General features: G+C 36.2%; 1 protein-coding gene across 5 annotated transcripts in view; it reads left to right on the forward strand.

The window, feature by feature from the left end:
• The window catches only part of NCKAP1 (NCK associated protein 1), a 59513-nt gene that overhangs the window by 25333 nt on the left and 11921 nt on the right, over nt 1-22259 (forward strand). For all 5 annotated transcript variants that reach the window (XM_032189746.1, XM_032189747.1, XM_032189748.1 and 2 more), the window contains 19 exons: nt 76-124; nt 624-780; nt 1420-1476; nt 1985-2081; nt 2304-2410; nt 4109-4241; nt 7047-7128; nt 7537-7595; nt 8402-8547; nt 9981-10113; nt 11437-11556; nt 11849-11988; nt 13144-13275; nt 13899-14117; nt 14475-14605; nt 15018-15115; nt 18759-18852; nt 19597-19679; nt 20132-20212. In XM_032189746.1, coding sequence (XP_032045637.1) covers nt 76-124; nt 624-780; nt 1420-1476; nt 1985-2081; nt 2304-2410; nt 4109-4241; nt 7047-7128; nt 7537-7595; nt 8402-8547; nt 9981-10113; nt 11437-11556; nt 11849-11988; nt 13144-13275; nt 13899-14117; nt 14475-14605; nt 15018-15115; nt 18759-18852; nt 19597-19679; nt 20132-20212 — 2118 coding nt within the window. The remainder of the gene's footprint in view (nt 1-75; nt 125-623; nt 781-1419; nt 1477-1984; nt 2082-2303; nt 2411-4108; nt 4242-7046; nt 7129-7536; nt 7596-8401; nt 8548-9980; nt 10114-11436; nt 11557-11848; nt 11989-13143; nt 13276-13898; nt 14118-14474; nt 14606-15017; nt 15116-18758; nt 18853-19596; nt 19680-20131; nt 20213-22259) is intronic.

The following is a 22259-nucleotide window of genomic DNA, read 5'->3' on the forward strand; positions in this document are numbered from 1 at the left end:
TAAAAAGTACTTCTCATAAAATGTATTGTTTTGGATATAATTAGTTTGCTACAAATTACTGTTTTTTTCCGACAGATGCCATGTGAATATCTCTCTCTGGATGCAATGGAAAAATGGATTATTTGTGAGTAAAATTTTCTGAAACAGCTCATGGTTGTATTAAAAAATAAATTTGAAAAGCAGCTTGTTTTCCTGTACCATACAAAAGCTGTTGGATTCAAAACAGATTCTGGAGAACTTGATTAAACCTTGGGTTTATGTATCATACTTTTTCTACAGTGAAGCTAGAATTCAGCTTATTCTGGAATGGAGTTCGTCATAAATTTATTCGAGACTTAAACTAAAAAATGGTGGCTTTTGTAATTATGATGAAAATAGTTGAGTTGTATTCTTGTAATGAATTACTTGTTACTTATACTGCAAAAATATAACAATTTCTCTACTACAGCATAATGTGGGGTATTTTCAGTTGTACACATATACGGATGGATAATTATGTTATCCATACAGAGTTTCAGTAAGCTAATTAAACAATTTAAAAGAAAAAGCATAATAATCTCACTGTTCTCTTACTGTCTCTATGCGTCTTGTTTGTGACACACGGTGATTGTGAACTTCTGAAGTTGGATTTATTTTGTGCCATGGAGTCCTAAATAGTGATGCTACAGCTTTGAACCTTTGGAAACTTGCACTTCAAAGCAGCTCTTGCTTGGCTTTGTTTAGAGATGAAGTATTTCATATTCACAAAGCTGCAGAAGACCTGTTTGTAAACATACGAGGGTACGTTTTCTTTTTTTTCTCCTTTCAGATTATCTGTTAAATATGTACACGTATTTCTTTAAGAACTGTCCTGAAAATGTTAATTGCGCTTCATGTAAGATCCACTTGCAGATAATCAATACCAAAACATTTTTGCTTAGTGTCTTGACTGTTTCTTTAATGCATATTTTCGAGGAGCCTGATTCATAACCATCACACTTTTTTTTTTTTAAAATCTTAGTTCTGAGAAATGTTGGTGAATCAGTCTCTAAAATGGAAAATGTTTAAAATTAATGATCTTGCCCACAAACCGTAATCTAGGGAAGAGAAATTATGTTGTGAATGCAGGGTTTGCTTGAAAAGTTGCAAGCATTTGTCACAATTCCTGCCATACATCATAAGAGAACTCAGGCAAAAATGAAGTTGAGATCTCTCTACCGGAGAAATCCATGAGCACTTCAGTAGAGAGGTTTTGGCCTGGGTATCCAGTTTTAGCATTTATCTGATCCAGGGAAAAGAAGTCTTGCCCAAGCTGTTCTGAGGGTGAGCTTTTTGCTGTATCCTGCTAGCTATGGAAATGCAGCTCCTCCCAAGTCTCAACTCTTGCTGAATTGTGCTACTGATACTTTTAACCACATTGGGTTATTTGTTTACTTGCAGCTACAACAAACGTATTAATGACATCAGAGAGTGTAAAGAAGCTGCAGTTTCACATGCGTAAGTTTTTAGTATTTTTCTTCTCAAAGAAGTTATAAAGAATGTATAAACAGGACTTGCTGAATCTTGACCTAATTGTGCGTTTTCAAATGAGGCCATACACTGATTGTTCTGGATTTGCCTAATGGTATACCATTATTGATTTAACTTCCCAAGTCTTAGATTATTTGTCAGATTGTCAGAGAGAAAGCATAAATGTATTTTCCTTTTTTTTTCTTGTATAATTACTTAATGTGAATGCTAATTAAATAGGAAAGTTTTAGTGAAGTCAAATGCAAAGCACAGAGCAGAGACAGAGGGCTAGTTTTTTAAGTTTAACCTTACTTCAGGAATATACAGCATGGATGGTGGAGTTGCCAATTTCGTATGAACCATGTCCTTTGAAATACTAAACTTTTGAAGTTAGTATGATGTGAGCTACCTACACTTGGCCTTAAATGTCTGGGAAAAAATTAAACGACTGTGATTAGCACATTCGATGATGTTTTGGTTTATTCTTTTGATGTAGGGGTTCAATGCATAGAGAGAGGCGCAAGTTTTTACGTTCTGCACTCAAAGAACTGGCTACTGTCCTGTCTGATCAGCCAGGCCTGCTGGGCCCCAAGGTAATTACAGTCCTTGAGTTTCATCTTTAGGCAATGGTACAGTTTGTTCATCCGTGCTACTGTGCCATTCAGTTCCTCTGAGGGAGGGCAAAACCCACCCAAAACCCCTACTCTAAGATAAAACCTGCTTAGGTTTTAAGATTGTTTAGTTGTAGAGACTGGTTGTTGCTTAGTGTGCACAACATGTCCAACTCTTATATATATCTTGTGATTTTTTTTCAGGCACTTTTTGTATTTATGGCATTATCCTTTGCTCGTGATGAAATTATTTGGCTTCTTCGTCATGCAGACAATATGCCGAAGAAGAGTGCAGATGATTTCATAGATAAGTACGTTAACAATTTTTAGTGTGATACCTTAAATATTCACGTGAACTTCATAGAGGAAATGCATTTGACGGCAAGAAATAGCAGGAAGTAATAGATAAAAAGAATTGGGACTAACCAGAAAGTCTTTACAATCTTAAATGTTTCCATCAAAAACAGAAAGCTAGGGTATTTATTGTGTTAGAAACTGGAGCCCATTGGTGAAAACTGATTTTCTGCAGAGAGTTTATTTCTAAAATAAAAATGATTTCATTAAAGTTTTATTTGCATTTAACAAACGAATGATGAGTTGGGAAGGAAACCGTCAAAAAGATTCGTTTGTAAATGTCTCCTTTATTGTAGCAGAACTGTCTTTAAAATCGGGTAAGATTTATTCATGTAATACAGCATTAGCATCCTCATAAACAGGTCAAAAATGAGAAATGGGATTAAGAAACCTTAGAAATGCGGGTAGGCAGAAGAGTACTGGTTGTTCTTGAGTTGTTCTCAAGATAATAGAGCACATCAGTTCAATCATCCGAAAGAAATCTTAAAGAGTATTCATGTGACAAGTGACAGTCAATCACAAGGCTATTTCTAGAGCTGGAACAGAAAAATGTTGAGTTCCCTTCAGTGGACTAGGTGCTAGGGATAGAGATACCACAGATAAATACACTATCTTGCTGAAATGTTACAGAAATCTTTTCGTGTACATCTTCTACTGTAAAAGCCATCTTTATTGTTATACAGCTTCCCTGGTGATACTCTTGGATTGAAGTGTGGGTGGTCAGCATCCATTACAGTTGCTCAGTTTTACTTAAAACCTGGGGATCAAAAACTCACTGTTAATGTCATGTCATGTCATGAGTTATAACCCTGGGTTTAAAAATCATCATAAAATTCTAGCACTGTGCCTCCTTGGTCTTCTGAAGGCTGTATTCTTCTTGGTCTTGTTTAAATAGGTGAAATGTGAACAAAGTTTTTCTGCCAAAAGAAAATGCGTGTTGGAGAAGTTTGTCAAGCCATCTGATTGTTGCTCAGGCAGGATGGGATTTAATCCAACAAGCTATCAGTCTAATAACTGCATTTTAAGCTTTCAGTTTAAGTTGCATTGCAGGCGTTAGAATATGGATAGTTACTCATAGAAAATTGCTCTGTGTTAAACTATTTTTAGTTTATTTAATGTCTGCCCAGCAGGTGGTATGAAGTAGTCCTCTGTACAGTGCTTTCACTAGAGGGGGAAATTTTACTGTCTTGAGAAGTCTTTTTTTTTTTTTTTTTTTTTTTTTTTTTTTTTTTTTTTTTTTTTTTTTTTTTTTTTTTTTTTGAATAAAGAAAGACCTACTGACATGAGCTCAGAAAAGCAATTATTACAGTTCTGGTTTTTGGATTTAACTGCTTCATGAGGAAATACACTTATTCAAATTGAGCATTACAAAAGGGCTTCTTCAGAAAATACGTGGGTTGTACAAACCTTGGAGGATTACCACGAGGGGGTCCTGTTAATTTATCTCCTGTTGAATGTATTTTACTTTGCAGATGAAAGTTTCTTATGTAAGCTTATTTTATAATGTGAGCAAGTATTTTAATACAAGGGTTATGTATTAATAATAGAAGCAAAATACAGGAGGGAATTTCCATGGGAAACATTCCATTGACGGAAATTATTTTCCATATTTATGTTTCCTATTTTTAAGTTCTTCTTTGTTTTTTCTTGGCTAGGCACATAGCTGAGCTAATATTTTACATGGAGGAGCTCAGGGCACACGTGCGGAAATATGGACCAGTGATGCAGAGATACTACGTGCAGTATCTCTCTGGCTTTGATGCAGTGGTCTTAAATGAGCTTGTTCAGGTACGGCAAGACAATGGTTTGGGGTTCTGCAGGCTTTAAGAAGGGCTTTTTGTCCAAAATGTATGAAATGTGTTCTGGTTTTGTGCATTTTAGTGAATGCTATGGAATAAGGCAAAACTAACCGAGCTTGCTGTTTAATTGTGGGATATAGAGTTGTGCTTTTGGCTGCCATATGAATACTTAAATGTTATTAAGCAATGTTCTCTTCAGAGATGATTAAACTACCTTTCTCCTCAAGGAGTAAACTATGATTTATTTTAACATCAGGATATAGAGATTGGCAAGAATTTAATGAAAGGCTTCTCTTGGGGGTCTGAGGTTCCTTTTAACATTTTCAGGAATTCCTATGATTGTTTGCTTTATTCTTAAATGTGTTACAGTTTTGCATTGCCTTGCTTTCGAGAATAAAAAAGAAAAAGTAATTGCACTTGCAGGAGCACCAGGCTGATCTTGATTAGCGCGATTCTTTTATGTAAGATGTTTCTTCTCTGAATTTTTTTGCAAGCAGCAGTGCTGCCTGAATAGTACCCTTAATGCTCTTTCAAGATGTTGCTTTCTGACATGATGGAGAAAACATGGCCTGTGTCATTTACCAAATGATGCCAAAGAGAGAAACTAGAATCCCACGGTATCCTGTGTTAACATACTCTGCAAATGGATGATTTCCCTTATTTAGCATCACTGTGTTTAAGAAGCAATTTAAATACTTGGGATCAGTACTGTATCATGCCAGCACCATTTAGAAACCAAATGACAGAATTGGTTATCTAAGCTAATGGTTGACAGTCTGTATTCTTGTATGTTGCCAGGAAAAAAAAGAAAAAGAAAAAAAAAAAAAAAACAAAAAACAAAAACCTGAAGTAGTTTGACATTCTTAAGCCTAAATAGGAAGCCAAGTAGATGTAGGTGTCTTCAGTGACTATTTCGATTTAAATTCTCTGGAAGTGAATTATACTTGCAGTTAACTTGGGCCTGTATATGGCCATGAGAAACACAGACATTTGCGAGGAGAGTTCAGACATGAAATACCACTATGAAGGTAGTGGCAGACTTGATCAACTTTGACAGGGTGTCACGTCAGAAAAAGCCTCCTACTCTAGAGAGTGACGGGGACGTTGTCTTTTACATAGTAGGTAAGGTTGAATGTGGAAGTCATGAACTTGTGCAAAAAGAGAAGTTAAACAGAAGTGGAAGAGAACAGTTTTAAACTCAACGGATTTGACATCCCAGGTTGTTCAAAACATCACGGAGTATGGCTCTGTAAGAGCAGGGAGATGCTCTTACAGAGAAGAGAGTGATGGGTTTTTCATGGAAGACCATCCTCTATTGTTCCGTGTAGGTTTGCATCCAGAGCTGCAAGTGTCTATTACTCTTACTGAGTAGCACCTATTGCTAAGCAGAAAATGTTCCTAAAGTAAAGGCAGTAGAAATTATTTGTGTTCATTAACTGAATTTGCAGGACTGATTTGATGTAATCCAGATAAATAGATACTGCTGCTGAAGGAGCAGTGCAGAAATAATTTTTCTTGTCTACACTGACAAGGAAATGACAGGACTTCTGCACTGTTTTGATTTGATTCCCTAGTGGCCGCTAGGTGGAGCCCAAATTTTGTGAAATCTTGAGCTCCTCAAACTGGAAGAGCTTCTATTGAATTTTAAGCTTTTATGTTGTTTTCAGAAATCACTCCCATGCATTAAACAGTAGTACATCGATGACCAGAAGGTGGAACTTATATACTCTGCTGTTCATTTATTGTTTTCACTCTACTGTTCATGTTTGTTATATAACAAACTATTGAAACAGTTTAAATACCAGTTTCTATCCCAGCTGTTTAAACTATTAAATATAAATGAATCCTTCATTTTACTTTTAATGCCAAAACAACTGTATTTCTTTTTTTGCTCGTAACTTTATACTTACATGTTAGCAATTCTGTTGATAACAAAATGAAATATTTTTGAGATTTGTCATCAATTCCTAAGATGGTTTTCTAGATTTAGTGAAAGAATTCTAAAACTTATACAAATGGCACAAATATTGTGTTATTTGTAGGATGATCCTCAAGGTCAAACTGAAATGAGGGGAAAAAAGAAAGTGGTTTGCATTTTAGTTGTAGTTAACTCATAAAAAGTATAAAATACAAGAGTAGACAGAAGCAAATGATAATTAGGATTTTTTCAACCTTTAGGTTAAAAATGGCAGTCTTATCTGTAATTACATGAATCTTCCGTTCAACAGAAATGTGATCTTAGCAGTTGCTGAAACTGCTTCTTCGTGAACTATTGCTTTTTTGTAGGACTTTTGGGAGGCTATCTTTCAGGTGTTAGAAATCATTTAATTCAGTGTTAGTAGAATTCTGGTTTTAGATGGTTCTGTGGGAAGCAAAGTGATGCTGATGTCGGCTCTGTTACATTTTGCCGTGGCTAAATTTTCTGTGCAGACAGATCAGATGCCTGGAGAGGTCAGACAAATGTTTGGTGTCTGTTGTATAACAAAAACATGTTGTGTGACCATTCTGTAAATGACTGCAGCCTGAAAATGTGTGGGCATGTTTACTGACAGATTTTTCACTTTTGAGTCTATGTTGGTTTGGAAGCAGCCTTTTTTTAGGTGTTTTTCATCAACCAATGAATTAAAAACTAAAAGTTGTGAAATAGTACTACTTGCGATAATCCATTGATAAAGTTACTTTTTGTGAACTATATAAAGTATTTTTCGGACTGCAGCTGATAAACTGGTTGTGGGATGTGATGTTTTTTCAAAAATTAAGTTTGAAATACTAATAGTAACAATATTTATTTTAGAATCTTTCAGTGTGCCCGGAGGATGAATCAATCATCATGTCCTCTTTTGTAAACACTATGACTTCACTAAGTGTGAAGCAAGGTAAGTCTGTTCAAATGAACTTGGGATTAGTGGCAGCAGATAACTTGCATAAACTGTATTAATTCCCCTGTTTCTCTTCTGCTTTGATATCTGCTTCTTGTTCTCTGTCCCTTTTCCTGGGCAGGTCTGTACAGATAATGTTTTTGAAGGATGCTGTTTTGAAATAATTCATACCTTTTAATTTAGAAAGTATATTATACATATTTTGTCTAGCTATTTAAATTCCTAATTAGCATGGTTGTGCTGGTTTGAAATTCTTAGGTAAAAGCAAGCGCTTTAAGTTTTCAAGTACTTTGGTGGGTTTTGTTTTTGATTTTTTTTTTTTTTTTTTAGAAGATCTGATTTAGTATTTCTGAATTGTAGTTGCTTCCCTAAAGGCTTTATGTTCTGTATTTTTCCCTGATACAGTTGAAGATGGAGAGGTATTTGACTTCAGAGGAATGAGATTAGATTGGTTTAGATTGCAGGTAAGATGTCTGAATATCTGCTTGACATTTAAGTTAATGCACATTTTGGTTTAAAGCTAGTAATAATTTACTGCTCTTCTAGATTACTCTTACACTGCAAGTGGATCACAGGCTGTAAAAGGAGAACTTCTTGGCATTTAAAATCAAACAAATACTTAAGCAAATAATTTGATGTAACTTTGTTTTTGCCTTTGCATTGCATGCTTTTTGCAAAAAAGTCTTTGAAGGATTTATAACAGTTTGGAAGTGGAATGTGTTGAGGATGAGCAGTTTATTGGCACTGTACAGAGTATGATTCAGCCTTCCCAGCTAGGAGAAGATAATGTTCATGGAGATCACTTTGGTGTGTTGCAGTAATAGTGCCTTCAGTTAACTTAACAAGGGGGAGTACTGTTTAGACTGTAAACTAATTGTCCCAATATTAGACATGTTCTTTATATATTTTTAAAATATGCAGTTGTCTTCTTGCATACCCAAACCTGATTATTAAAAGGAGCAGGGAGTGGCTTCAGTGAACTTGATTCCACTAGTGTGCGTACGTGTTTTGTCAGTGCATTTGTTCTGCAGTTTATTTCTGCATTGCTGTTGTACTTAAGACATTTGGTGACTTCATTGAAAGGCAGTTGGCTTTTCTTAGGTTATAGTGGAAAGATAACGTAAGTCTTTGCCGAGTCTTTAAAAACAATTGTTCTATGCACAGCTTAAGCAGTACTTACCCTTTCTGTTTGGCAATACTGATGGAATTTGCAAAAAAGCAACAGTAGATACTCTACAGCAGTAGATTTTTTTTTCTTCTGTTTTTCCAGGCCTACACCAGTGTTTCTAAAGCCTCACTTAGTCTTGCAGACCACAGAGAACTAGGAAAAATGATGAACACAATCATTTTCCACACAAAAATGGTAGATTCTTTGGTGGAGATGTTGGTTGAAACATCAGATCTTTCTATATTTTGGTAAGTTACTAATCTGACAGTAGAAGCTTTTAGTTTATTGTTTGTCCTTGCACGTGTAGCTTTTAAATACCAAATTGTAGGAAAATGATCTAGTGGAGAATCAATTACAATCTGGTTAACAGCAATTTTTCTTTGAAAGAGTTGCTGTTCTAGGGTTTGGGGTTTTATTTTATTTATGTATTAACTTTCTTTCATACTGGTCTTCTTGCAAAGTATACCGATCAATATGTGTATAATATATGTCTATAATTTTTTCTAATGTAAAGAATTTAAATTTTTTTTCTCCCATTGTTAACTACTGATTCTTCAGAGCTTCACGATGAAGTATAAATCCCTCAAAGCAACAATTAAAATAAGAGTTCTCTTCCAGCAGTTAAAGTTCTCTTACGTCTCTGCAGCTCATGTCCCCAGCTGAAGTTAAAGCCGTAGACAATTACATTGTTTAAGCAAGAAATGAAATTTTTTACTACTACTTCTAGTGTAGTTGTAAAAGATCCACAAAGTTCCTGCAGCAGAAAAGAAAAACAGTTGATTCCCTTCTCTTTCTTCCCCTGTTTCCAAACAGGAAGACCTAGCTTTGCATTGCCACTTCCATACAGCGATTTTTCGTAGTAGGCTTTATTTTTTGTTTAGTTTGTTGGCATTAGTTGCTTTGGAAAAAATAAAGCAAAAACGTTTAACTCTTGGAAAAAGTCTGTGAAAACAGGATCAGGAAGCAGGTTGATAGGAATCTTTCTGCGGCTGTTTAAGCTGAAATAATTAAGTGTTTGCAGTATCAGCAGATAAATAAGCAGTCGTTGAAATAAATCATCGGAAGTCCCAGTGTGAGAATACTGTTCTTTGAGAAATTTCCTCGGTCCTATTTTAGGTTCTTGTTTTTCAGTTTCCGGTGGAGAAGCGTACACAATGATTTATAGGGGCTAGATTTTAAGGTGAAAGGCCAGTCTTTATATGGTGGTCAAGTTTATGTTGAAAATAGACTTCAATGTAACTTATTTCTTTTGCATGTGTTTTAAGATTTTTTTTTTCTGAAGATTATTTGAAGCAACCATGGAACACGAGTTGTTTAAGTGTTACCATCAGAATTTAATAAAGGTGTTTCTGAAGGTCTGACAGATTCTTCAAGCAGTCAGTTAACTGATTTGGGGTCAACTGCAGATTCTGTAATAATACTTGCTAAAACTGTACATTTTTTGCAGCGGCTGTGTGTCAAACATCAGAACAAAGATGATATGATTAAGAGATGTAAACAGAATGCATTAGTATTGCATGTGGAAAACAAGCTTACTTGAAAGCATGATGTGTTTTTTTGGTATCAGATAAGCTATAATTACAGATCTGGCATTAATTTAGCATATTTGATTTGTATGAACTAGACTTCATTTGCAGCAAAGTTATGCGTGTGTTACATTAAATTGTCTATTTTTGGTCAGTTTTTATAGTCGTGCTTTTGAGAAGATGTTTCAGCAGTGTTTGGAGCTTCCCTCTCAATCAAGATACTCAATTGCATTCCCACTGCTTTGTACTCATTTTATGAGCTGCACCCATGAGCTATGCCCAGAAGAGGTAATTTTTAAATACATCATCTTTAGATATTTTCAGCTCTCATCTAAAATAAAGAGAACTAGTGCTGAATGCTGCAAGAAGGTGTTTGTTACACCAGTATAAGATTCAGGGAAGTAAAACAAGTGAGCACCTTACTACGTGATTCTTTGTCCATAGATCTCAAAATGCTGCCACAAACAAATTGTGGCATTTTTGTTACTTTGGTCAATTCTTTATATTTTGATGTTGTAATGAAATAGATCTTTTAGTACATTGCCTGTATGTCCATTGACTTTGGAATTACTCCAGAGGTTGACTTTGCCAATGTTCTCTAGTGCTTGTGAAAGTGTCTTTTCATTCTTGAGTGCTAATCTGAAATAATTGGATGAAAAATATCTACTTTGCACAGTGTGGGTTTTTTGTAGTTAAAAATTAAATCCTCTTCTGCTAAGAGTCATTTCCATATACGTCTATATCATTATTTTCCCCGTACGCTTTGCTTTAAACAGCTGCAAAGTTTATTTGTATTAGAGAACCACTAAAAAGTTTCCAGGAAAACGTACCTTCAGGACAAGAGATGTCTTTCAGAACCATTCTAGTAACAGTAAGGAATCTTGTAGCCAAAGTCCACTGTGTGCTAGTTACTGAGAATTCAGCTGTAGCAAGCATATTTTGCCACAGCCAACAGAACTTTGAATTCAGTGTAAGACTTCCAACTCATAGCTACTATAATTTTGGAAAAATAATATTCACTGCACTGTGTACAATATGTGGTAGTGTAGCTGTTACGAAGTACACATAAGTGGTGAAAGACGGATTTCATTAAGACAGAATGCTGGACTTGTGCAGATCCAGTAACAAAGGAACTGGGTCCAGAAACGTATGAAGCAGGGCTTCATGATCGACTTTCAGGGGTATGAATGACACTGCTTTTGCTGTAACATGAGTTGCATACTCTTTCTCTTCCTTAATTTGTACCAGTACTGAATCTAAGAAGAGATTCACAGAAACTTTGAGTGTTGGACACTTTAGATTTATTACAAAATTGGAAGATGAAAACCTCCTTTTAGAATTTTCTGCCTCCTTTTAGAGGATTTTTCTTGCAACAAAGGTGTTGTGTGTTTTTTTTAATATGCTGTGTCAGTGACTGAAGATTTCACAGTTCAGGTTCCCTGCAACAACACCAACAAACCCATGCTGAAGTTACTAAGGACTAATTAATATTTTTTGTTACCCTGGGTCTGTGATTTAGTGAACTGTTATCTGCAAAACTGTATGCATTTTGTGAATAGCATAGGACTAAAGAAACTGAAAAACAGACTTGCTTATTTCTGTTTTTAACAGCGACATCATATTGGAGATCGTAGTCTTTCCTTATGTAACATGTTCCTGGATGAAATGGCTAAGCAAGCTCGAAATCTTATCACAGATATTTGCACAGAACAATGTACGCTGAGTGATCAGGTGAGTGTTGTTCTGCCTGTTTTAATTCTTATTTGAGATTTTCTAGGTAGTTTGACCTTTGGAATTATGCTTGTTTCCCCTTCCCCTTTTTGCCCCTGACTTCAGACTGTTTTCTGTTCACAAAGTGGAAAGTGGCTCAAGGAAGACTTTTATATTAAATGGTATAGTTAGTAGTCAAAGGAGGTGTTACTTGTGTGATGAAGTCTCCACCTACATATAAGCTTATTTTGTATCTTGCGGCTGCAAAGAAGTTGTATTTTAATTTGGGGGGGGATTTCTTTCCCTCTACTAGTTGCTGCCAAAGCATTGTGCCAAAACCATCAGTCAAGCAGTGAACAAGAAGTCAAAAAAACAGACCGGAAAGAAAGGAGAACCTGAAAGGGAGAAACCAGGAGTAGAAAGCATGAGAAAAAACAGATTGGTTGTGACAAAGTAAGCTGCCTCTTCTGTACCTTTCACCATGAATCCCAAGTCAAAACTTGTGTTTTTTACATGTTAAATACTTCTTGCTTGTATTATTTCAGTAAGGTTGACTGTAAATATGGCAAGTTTCTAGCTTGTGAGCATATGGTCCTTCTATAGCTTGAACAGAGCCTGAAATAACGTATTTAGAGCAATAGGACTGTACATCTCATTTATTAATCACATTGGCTCTTTCCTTTTTTTTGAGCAGAAAGGGTTCGCGTGCTGTTGTTAGGTTTCCTGCGTAGTCATATCAATTGAGGAAGTGGGAGTTGAAGGCGTGGATGGCATCTTAATTCTGCTTTGCTTAACATTGTGATCAGGATAACGTATGGGGTGGGCTGGAAGTTGTTGCTGCTGAAATATAGCTTGCTGCCTTCATCTCCTGGAGCAGAAATGAGGCTTTTGTGCCTGCATCAGAGCAAACCAGAAACAAAACAAAATAAGACCAACCTCAAAAAGAAAGGGAAAGATGAATAAGTCCAGTTTGAGGTGTAAGAGGTAACAGGAGAGGAAAAACAGTGAGGTAGATGATTCTTGGGAAGGATGACAGGACAAGTTGGTAGAGCAACAGACGTAAGAGGAGGAAGGAAGCTGCAAAAATGAGACAATAAATGTTTGGTGTTGTGGCTGGGAGCTACTAAATGCACGGTGCTGAGAAGGAAGTCTCTTTGTTAGAGTTGCAACAGTCAAACATCAGAAAACTAGAATTGACTAGAGAAGTTGAGGGAAAATAGCTTAAGATTCGTTTTCCCTATATTTAGTGCTGGTTAGTAGCAAGCATTACTTCTATTACTAAATTCAGTTAAGAAGGAACCACCTTAACAGACATTTAGAGGGAAATTGTTTGTGTATAGCTATATATAAAAACATATACATCACATCACTGTGCATAATGCAGACCAATACATTTGTAGGTTTCTGTTCTTAGCCAAAATGTTGATTTTTCGATGTGATAAGCTAGAGTTGTGTGTCTGATGAAAGCAGATAAAGCTGATGAACAGAAAGTTAGAGCTGTGGGTGGTCTCAAGGTATCTTCCATTCAGTGTATGCATTCCACAAGAATATATTCTAATGTTAAATTAATTTTTTTTTGTTGTTATTTTTTTTTAACTGTTCATAAAGCCTGGACAAACTGCACACTGCACTTTCTGAGCTCTGTTTCTCAATCAATTACGTACCAAACATGGTGGTTTGGGAACACACATTTACCCCAAGAGAATACTTAACATCTCACCTGGAAATCCGCTTTACCAAGTAAGAAATATTGTAAAGATAGTTGTACTCATAAACAAGATAAATCCTTGCTGGTTTGACATTAGGAGTATTGTGTGCTTACTATATAAGATTCATTTTTAAAGGTAGACGGCAAAACTCTTAGGTCAAATTCTTACAGATGTTACAATTAAGTTTACATGTGCAGACATAAATAGGTGTAAGTTGTTTAAAATATATGGAAATTAGTATCACCTCCTTAACAGCCTGATTCTGTGTTCTTAGTCCTGTGTGTTCTGTAGGCACTGGTGATACTTTTGGTTTTTAGGCATTTATAGCGACTCTCTTGCCACAGGTCTTTTGCACAATTTCTGGCTTTGTTTCAGGTGTTTGAGTCTAGAACTCGTTTGAAACTAGAACTGTGACAGCAACCAAGATTTTTGTCTAGATTTTTTTTTTCCAAAAAAATCTTATTTTAAAAGTGCTGATGTAGTGTAGCCATGATTTAGAGCTTCATACTTGCAGATTAAGGAAGAATTCTAAAAGCTTTGAATAATATCGTAATCATAAATATGAAATTGATAATCACTGATGATTTTAATAGCTGCATCCTTGTTTAATTTCACTGAGAAATGCATGTAACTCCTATTTTTTGGTTTTAAAAGGTCAATTGTTGGAATGACTATGTATAATCAAGCAACACAAGAGATTGCAAAACCTTCAGAGCTGTTAACCAGCGTAAGAGCCTATATGACAGTCCTCCAGTCAATAGAAAACTATGTACAGATTGACATCACACGAGTATTTAACAATGTTCTGCTTCAGCAAACCCAGCATTTAGATAGTCATGGTGAGCCAACCATTACCAGTCTGTACACAAATTGGTAAGTAATTATATGAATACTTGTTACAAGCTCTTTATATTACTTTTATTTAAATAAAAAGCTGGAATTGGGGAACTGGAATTGTATGTGGTTTAGGTGTTCAGAACTTTCTTAAGTTCCAGACTTCTCAAGTTTACTTCTCCCGGTACCTGCTAAAAAAGCATTTTGAAGTTTGCCTGTTGTGAAATTCAGTCTTTCTCGGGGGAGATGTAGCAGAAGGTACAGGTATTCACTAGAACTATGAAAGTAAAACTGAAGTCTACAGGCTTTGCTGTCTCTTTATCAAACAAGGGCATTTCATTTGTATAGAGGTATCTGTGAATGTCTTTATCTAAAACTTGTTCCCTTTCTGATAAGGTATTTGGAAACTTTGCTAAGACAAGTCAGCAATGGTCACATAGCCTATTTTCCAGCCATGAAGGCTTTTGTGAATTTGCCTACAGAAAATGAATTAACATTTAATGCTGAAGAATACTCCGACATATCAGGTAAACTTCGTTCAATGTTTCTGTTGAATGTTTGAAAGACAGTTATCATCTGCTTGAGTAGTTGGAACTAGAGCAACTGTTAAGCTGTTAGATTATAGACAGCACTTGTTAATTTTCGGTAGTATTTCAGTTTCTTTTTATTCCTATTGCCTCTGTGCCTTGAGAGAGCTTGTTTTTCCTATTTTTTTAGTTTAAAAAAAAAAAAGTTAAAGAGCGGGGTCTTTGAGCTACAGCAATGGGAGTATGATGTGTTGGTGACTGTTGCTTCAGTTTTGTTACAAGTTCTACTATCTAAAATTGTTTTTAGACATGAAATAGTTTTTTAATTAAAATGCTATTGCTAGATAGATGATGAACATCACATAACTGCATAAGGAACATTTGAAGTAGAACAGTTTGTTTTATTTCTCAGAAATGAGAGCCCTTTCAGAACTTCTGGGACCATATGGCATGAAGTTCCTAAGTGAAAGTCTGATGTGGCACATTTCATCGCAGGTTGCTGAGCTTAAGGTAACCAAGGAAGTTTGGGTGGGAAGAAGGGGAGTTTAAGGTAACCAAGGCTGGGTGGGAAGAAGGAGAGGGAGTTCTCTGTTTCAGCTTCCTTTAGGATATTTAATAGCCGCGTTTCTGCGTGTCATCCTTATGAAGTGACTGCATCACACAAACTGATAAAGCTGTGAATTTTACCATTACTTTGTAGTACCCTTGTCCATGTAAAACAAGTGTATACCACACTCCTCAATAGCTGGTCAGGATTTTATGGTCCTTTTTATTTTTGCTAGATGGCTTGAGTTAAGAGACAAGTCTCTTTCTCTCTCATAAGTGGGAAGAGAAATGCTTTTTAAGACCTCCAGATGCTTGCAGAGAGCTTCCCCATCTCTGTTGACTTCCAAAACTCAGCATGAAAAACTCATGTGTGTCTTAGACAAACCTGCAGGCATCTTCAAGGACTTACTTTCTTTATTATGTATGTTACTGTGGATTGACAGGGAAGCATGTGATGCCTGTGTAATTAAGTCTTTCTGGAAAGATTCTTTAATAAACTCAATAGCATATACTACTTGCCCATGATAGTCAAACTATAAAAATGCCACTAATAGGCATATATTTGTTTTTCGTGACTTACTCTTCTAAAGTCATTTCCAAGTTACTACATCTCATCTTGAATTTATTTAACCAATAATTGCAAGAAATATTTTTTGTATCCATTCATGTATGTTGCTTTTTTAAAGAGGCACATTCAGTCCTTACGGATATAAGGAACTTTCACTGTTTCTTCAACTATTTATTACTATTATTAGCACACCAGGCCTTTCGAAGCGTGTGTCATAGAACCATAGAATGGTTTGGGTTGGAAGGGACCTTAAAGATCATCTAGTCCCAACCCTCCTGCCGTGGGCATGGACACCTCCCTCTAGACCAGGTTGCTCAAAGCCCCATCCAGCCTGGCCTTGTGTCTTTCTAATACATCCCATGTTATATTTTCGAAGATCTCGTTCTCTCTGTAAACATTGTGAATGCTAGTGCTGCTGAGATGCTAGGACATACGATGCCCTAAAAGATTTGAAGCCTTTTGTTGGCACACCTTGAAGAGAGAGGGTGCTTCTTCACCAGGTGCAACCCTGACCCAAGTGACCAACACAGAGCTGGACAGGGCAGTTGATTCTTTGTGCCCCTTCCGGTTGCTGAGTTTTAGGATGAGGCTTGCTAGTTAAGAATGCTGTAATTTTGAAGGTTAAATTTAATAGGTCCTGGCTATGCACAGTGACATCTGTCACGTTTCAAGTAAAACACAAAGCCAATGGACAGATGTTCTCTGGGAGCTGTTTTCTCAGCTTACTCTTGGGTTGTCATACTTCCTTAAAACCAACATGTTTGTTATTGTAGCTCCGTATATGCTTTTTAAAAAGCCAACTTTAAATTCTCCGACATTTGTTTTCTGATGCTGCTAAGGATAAGCAGAACATAAGGTAGATCCACGTGCACATGACCACATATTTGGAGGAGAACAATAAAGCAATAAAATGTTCATCTCTTTGGCTCAGATGCAGTTGGCTTTGCAGAGAGCATGGAGAAACATCTGTGTTTGGGGGAAAGGAAACACCAAGAGGATAGAATGGGGAATTTATTAAGAGAGTAAGGTTCAAAATGCTTGCTTTGCTTCCCACAGTGGGACCAGGTGTTGGTTTTGTACGTGAAGGAGGGGGGTGTTGGATGTTGCCTCATATAACTAACTGTTTGAACTGTAATCCAGCCTGTCCCTTTTAAATCTTAAACCAATATGCTGGTTATTTCTGTGAAGCTGAAAGCTTGACTCAATAACAGTGTGTGGGCTATTGCCTTCAATCTTTCATTCTGGAGCGTTAAAGGATTGAAATTCAAATGTCACACATCTGCCAAGTTCTGATACATCAGTTGGTTCAAAATTGCCCATCTTGATTTCAGTGCAGACCAGTGATCGATCTGTCTGTTGGCTTTGGCTTTCAGCAGAGAAATTCATTTTTTTCTATGTGCACACACGTGCAAATTCTTGGAAGCGTTTGTTTTGCTGGATCTTTTGTAGTATCTTTCTTTCTTTGCTTCTCATTTAAAATAAGAGTGAAAATGGGCAGACTTCGATGAATTATGGATAGACTAGAGATTATGGAAATAGCACAGCCATGACACAACGTACTGTTATCTGAGAGGTCTTTGCATGGGCTACTTGACTGGGTGTGACTAAACAGAGACCACAGTTTATTTCATAGCAGCATTATGGTTTAAGTCATCTTGTTTATTCTCTTCCTGTGGTCACAGGAGTATTTACTATAAAACTTAATTTCACTTCTTGCCAGTTGCTATGTTTTGCCCTGTTTTCAGCATGGGTTGAATAAGATAAAGCTATTAAAGTAGGTAGCAGAACTGTCAAAGGTCAATTATTGTCGGATCCCTAGCAGTAAGTTCCTTTGTGTTTCTTTTTTTAGGTTATACATGGTATATCTTCAGTTAAGCTCCAGGCCTATAATGACCTGCACGTCTGATGAATTTTAGCTTTCCTGGTCACTCTTTTGGTTCTGCTGCTAAGTAATTGAGCTGGGTCAGGATGAATCCACCTGAAAAATAAAATTAGTCACTTTGAAAGACTGCCCCCAGTCCAGAATATACTGTTTTCTGTTTCTGTCCTTATTTTTTTTTTCCTACCTTGATACTGTGTAGTACACAAAGCACTGGATTATGTTCTCTTCAACAGTAGGGAAAAGTTTTCTTCACTTAATCTTCAGAAGCACACACCACATAAGTTTTCTAAACTTCTTTAGCTGCTGGTTTTCCTCCATAAAAAGAGAGAGAATCATATTTTCCATTTCCGAAATGGAGCAGTTGGTAATCAAACTGCAAAAACATTATTTTTAAGAAGAAAGTACCTATTTCTTGCCTGAAGAGAGTTTAAAAATGCTACTTGGCAAAGCATAAGTTTCTCAGCTAGCAAGAAATGCTTTTTGGATTTAACGTTTTATAGATCTGATTATGCAATTTTAGTAATTTAAATATGAATCTTTATATATTTGGAGAACAGTTACAGGGAAGTTATTACTTTTACCTATATCCTATAATATGCATACATGGGAGTTGTGACAAATTTTATTTATGCTTTTATTTTGTGTTGTAATGGAAGAAAATTCCAAGTAAACTTCACCAAGATTAAATGATTTGACTCTTGCATTCTTTATTCCATTTTTCAATTTTTCCATCGTTAAATTTGTAGTCCTGACGTCAGGCCAGTCTTAAATTTATATCCAGTGAAAGGAGCAACCCACGAGAAGGAATTGCTTTTGGAATCTGCCTTTTTGTTAACGCAAGCTTATTTTTCTTATAGAAAGCGAAATAACATGAGGAGTTACTGCTTAGTTTTACTGAGGGTCATTCCTTTAAGTACATTTTTCTGAATATAAAAATGTTTCAAGGGTTATCTGATCTTCTGCTTTTTGATTCAGAGCTTGCTTTTGTGTAGAGCAGGTCCTGAGGGTAATTTTGATGCTGTAGTTCCATTTAGAATGCACTGGGGGTATGTCTGTATTCCATGAGCTCAGTTCATTCTCTGCCAAACTGAAATCAAGCATTTATCCTGCTAACGTGTCTGAATCTGTAACTGACCTGAATCATTGCTTCTCCTTAGAAACTTGTGGTGGAGAATGTTGAAGTTCTAACACAAATGAGGACCAGCTTTGACAAGCCAGACCAGATGGCAGCACTCTTTAAAAGATTATCATGTGGGTAATTAGCAGGGTGCTACTATTGGTACAGAGTTGTTTTTATCCTTATCTTTGTAAAGAATGCAAGAAAAATTAATGTTGCTGTACAAAGCTTACAGAAGCAGCAAAATGTATGCTGGTTACTGTATGTGAACTCATAAACTGATGCACCTTTTCAAAACTTTTCCAGTCTTCTCATGTACAGACAAAAACAAGGTTTCAGTGCAGACAGTACAGCAGTGTGGAGCTTTTAGCATTGTTTTTTCCTTCAAGGCTGATAACGTATAGCCATAACAATTATCTAGATGTACATGTGGCTATAAAGTAGGAAGCATGGGTCTTTTTGACACATGCTTCGGATTCCTTCACAGTGAATTAATTATTGCATTTATTGAAAGAAATTTTGCAATATAGTTAATATAAATAATATTTTTTTAACAAATTACTATTAGAGTGGAACATTTCGGCCTCAAGAAAATGCAGAACTAGTGATAGCATTGAATACTGTCAACTGTGTGTAACGGGGTCATTCCATGAAGTGGTTAACAGGAAATGTCTTCTACTGGAAATCCCATCATCAGATCAGATTTAAAAACCTGCTTAAGCACATGTTTATTTTGGCTGTATTAAGGAATGCCTGTGCTTTTCAGTACCATGTGTCTTTCAGTATTTTGTTAAGTGTTTTTTTCTTTTTTTAAAAAAAAAAATCAGCTTGTACTCATAAAGAGGTTCTTGATAACTATTGTTCTTGTTTCCCTGCAGCTGTTGACAGTGTTTTGAAGAGAATGACGATTATTGGTGTAATCTTGTCTTTTCGGTCGCTGGCACAGGAAGCACTTAGAGATGTAAGAAATAACTGAATATATTCCAAATAATTTTCATTAAATTTTATCTAATAATAAGGTATTTGAAACTTCAGTGCTCAGAAATGATGCTACGTAAAAGGTTGGCACGTGGGTAAAATACTCTGTCATAAGTGAACATTGAATTGCGAGTTGTGGGAGAAAAAAGGTCTACTTCTTGAGTACTGCTTAGAGAAATACTACATTAAACCATTCAGGTTTTAGTTCAAGCATGTCTCAGTGTTTTTAGCGTTTAGTAAGCTTTAAAAGCTTGCTTTTTGCTTGTTCACCAACTGCTCGATTTTTGGGTTTACTGGACTTTAATGTCTTAAATCCATAAAATAATATGCATAAAATAGCTCATCAAAAATGAATGCAATAAAATAACAGTGGTGTCTAATTGATCGTTACCATGAAAGTATCGTTTTCTCATTTTCTGCAATTGTCTCTTGTAGGTCTTATCCTACCACATTCCTTTCCTTGTAAGTTCCATCGAGGACTTCAAAGATCACATTCCAAGAGAGACTGACATGAAGGTAATGTTGGGCCCAATGAGTGGTGGAGTCATTTGTGGAGGTGACTGAAAACACCTAGGGGGCAAGACTTTCATGCCCCTTACTTAAATGATAAATGTTGAAGAAAAAAACATGTTTTTTTTCCAAAGAGCTAAGTAATTGTGCTTCTGCAGCGTACTGATGTTCTGGGAAAAAAATCTGATGGGGTGAGCACGAGTTCCTATTTGCCTGTGATCACATTTGAGAAATTTCATGGAAAGAATTAAGAACAAAATTTATCAATTGTTAAAATATGACTAAGCAATAAGGACAAGAATGCTGTGTCTTCACAGTATGAGCAGTGCAACTAGTAAAACTAAACTTTCCAAGGACTCTGTGTTTGGAGGTCTGGGCATGGATTTTCACATTGAATTGAAAATTGTTCTGAACATAGTCTCTGACATGTTTGAAAAAAGCTAGCAACACAGATTACATGCCTTGATTCTGAATGGTAGTATGCTTCCATTCCGAAATCCTTCTTAGTATATTACATGGCTGTTCATTTTGGATACACAGTAGCTGCAGCTTAGCTTGGTTTTTACCTTCTCCTTCCTACTTGGAGCCCATGAAGGGCTGCAAGCCTTCTTAAAGGTATTGTGGTGATGCAGGAAGCGTGTAGCAGCCGTACTTCGCACAACTCTTCATTTTGACAGAAGCAATTTTTAGAAAACTCCTCTTGAGTCAAGTTTGGTTTTTAAGGGTTTTTAAGTTTTGCCATTTATTCTTTGTGCAAAAAAAAGAAAAAGTTTTGTTGTTTATTGGAATGTATTAAATAAATAAACCCTTCTCCTCTATACAAAACAAAAAATACAGGTGTGCATATATATACTGATGACAAAAAAAATTCATAGTCCACTGCAGTGATCATCATCGTTTGACAAGGCACAGTTACGCAGTCTGAAAATGTCGAGGTTGTGTGAAGAATATAACTTACTAAAATTTCACGTGCCTTCTGAAACTTCTAATGCTGGTAAACTGGACATAAATGTTTTATGTCCCACAAAAGACTGAAATGTATACCACAATAGAAATTCTGTGGAAATGCTATGGAAAATGAACTTCCAGGATGCTGGCTTATGGTAATTATATTAAAATGATGCAAGTTTCCTTTGCACTTCTCAAGAAAAGCCTTTTTTTAGAGAAAAATTCTCACTACATCAGTTATCAGTTAGTTTCTTTGCAACAGTATTATGTTTATTGAACTTGGGGAATCAAGCATGTGGAAGAGATGAGAAGGAAAGTTCACTGCTTGCTTGTGCCTAATCTTTTACAAAGGCATCTTATGACCCCTGATATCAAAGAAGTACTGAAAAATAGTATAGGATAAAGGCTGCAACAGTAATAAATACTTGAAGATAATATTTTTATTATTGACATTTTAAAGTTGGTGATTCTAGATCATGTTGAACATCTAAATGGATTTCTGAAGACATCACTGAACTCATTTGTGCCAGCAGATACATTGAAGCATAGTACTAGTACATAGTATACATGAAGTATAGTACTTGCTGCTTCTGTTCTGGAAGTCACTGGTGTGACTTGCAGTCATTGGAACAATTAGATGTCAAAAAGGATATCTACTGCTAAATGAAACCATTTTGAGGACTTCTCCCTGGCTCATACGCCACACAGCACCACCTGGTCACCCCTGCTTTATATGATAGTTGGCTGCTGGCCTTTTCTGGGCCCTGCCTGTTTTCACTATGATTCTTAGATAAACCTATTTTGTGTGCATTTCTCCCAGTTCAAAGTGTCTAAAATAATACAAGAGCTATAGTTCAGTCCACCAGTATGGTGTTTGTATGATATCAGCGTAGGTATCACATCTTGTGGTGTGGCATGATGCCATGTAGCCTTGTTTGAGAGTACAGGCTTGCAAGGATAATGTTGGAGGACTGTGCGTGGAGAAGGAGCCAAACCTGTGTAGTCTTATCCATAGTGCCTACTGGGAATACTGGGAACTCTGGCATGTGCTACCTCATAACTCTGCCAGAGCTTTGTGTTGAAAACAGCTTGTTGGTGCAGCCAG

This window comes from Aythya fuligula, chromosome 6 (genome assembly GCF_009819795.1).
Source record: "Aythya fuligula isolate bAytFul2 chromosome 6, bAytFul2.pri, whole genome shotgun sequence".
Lineage (NCBI taxonomy): Eukaryota > Metazoa > Chordata > Aves > Anseriformes > Anatidae > Aythya > Aythya fuligula.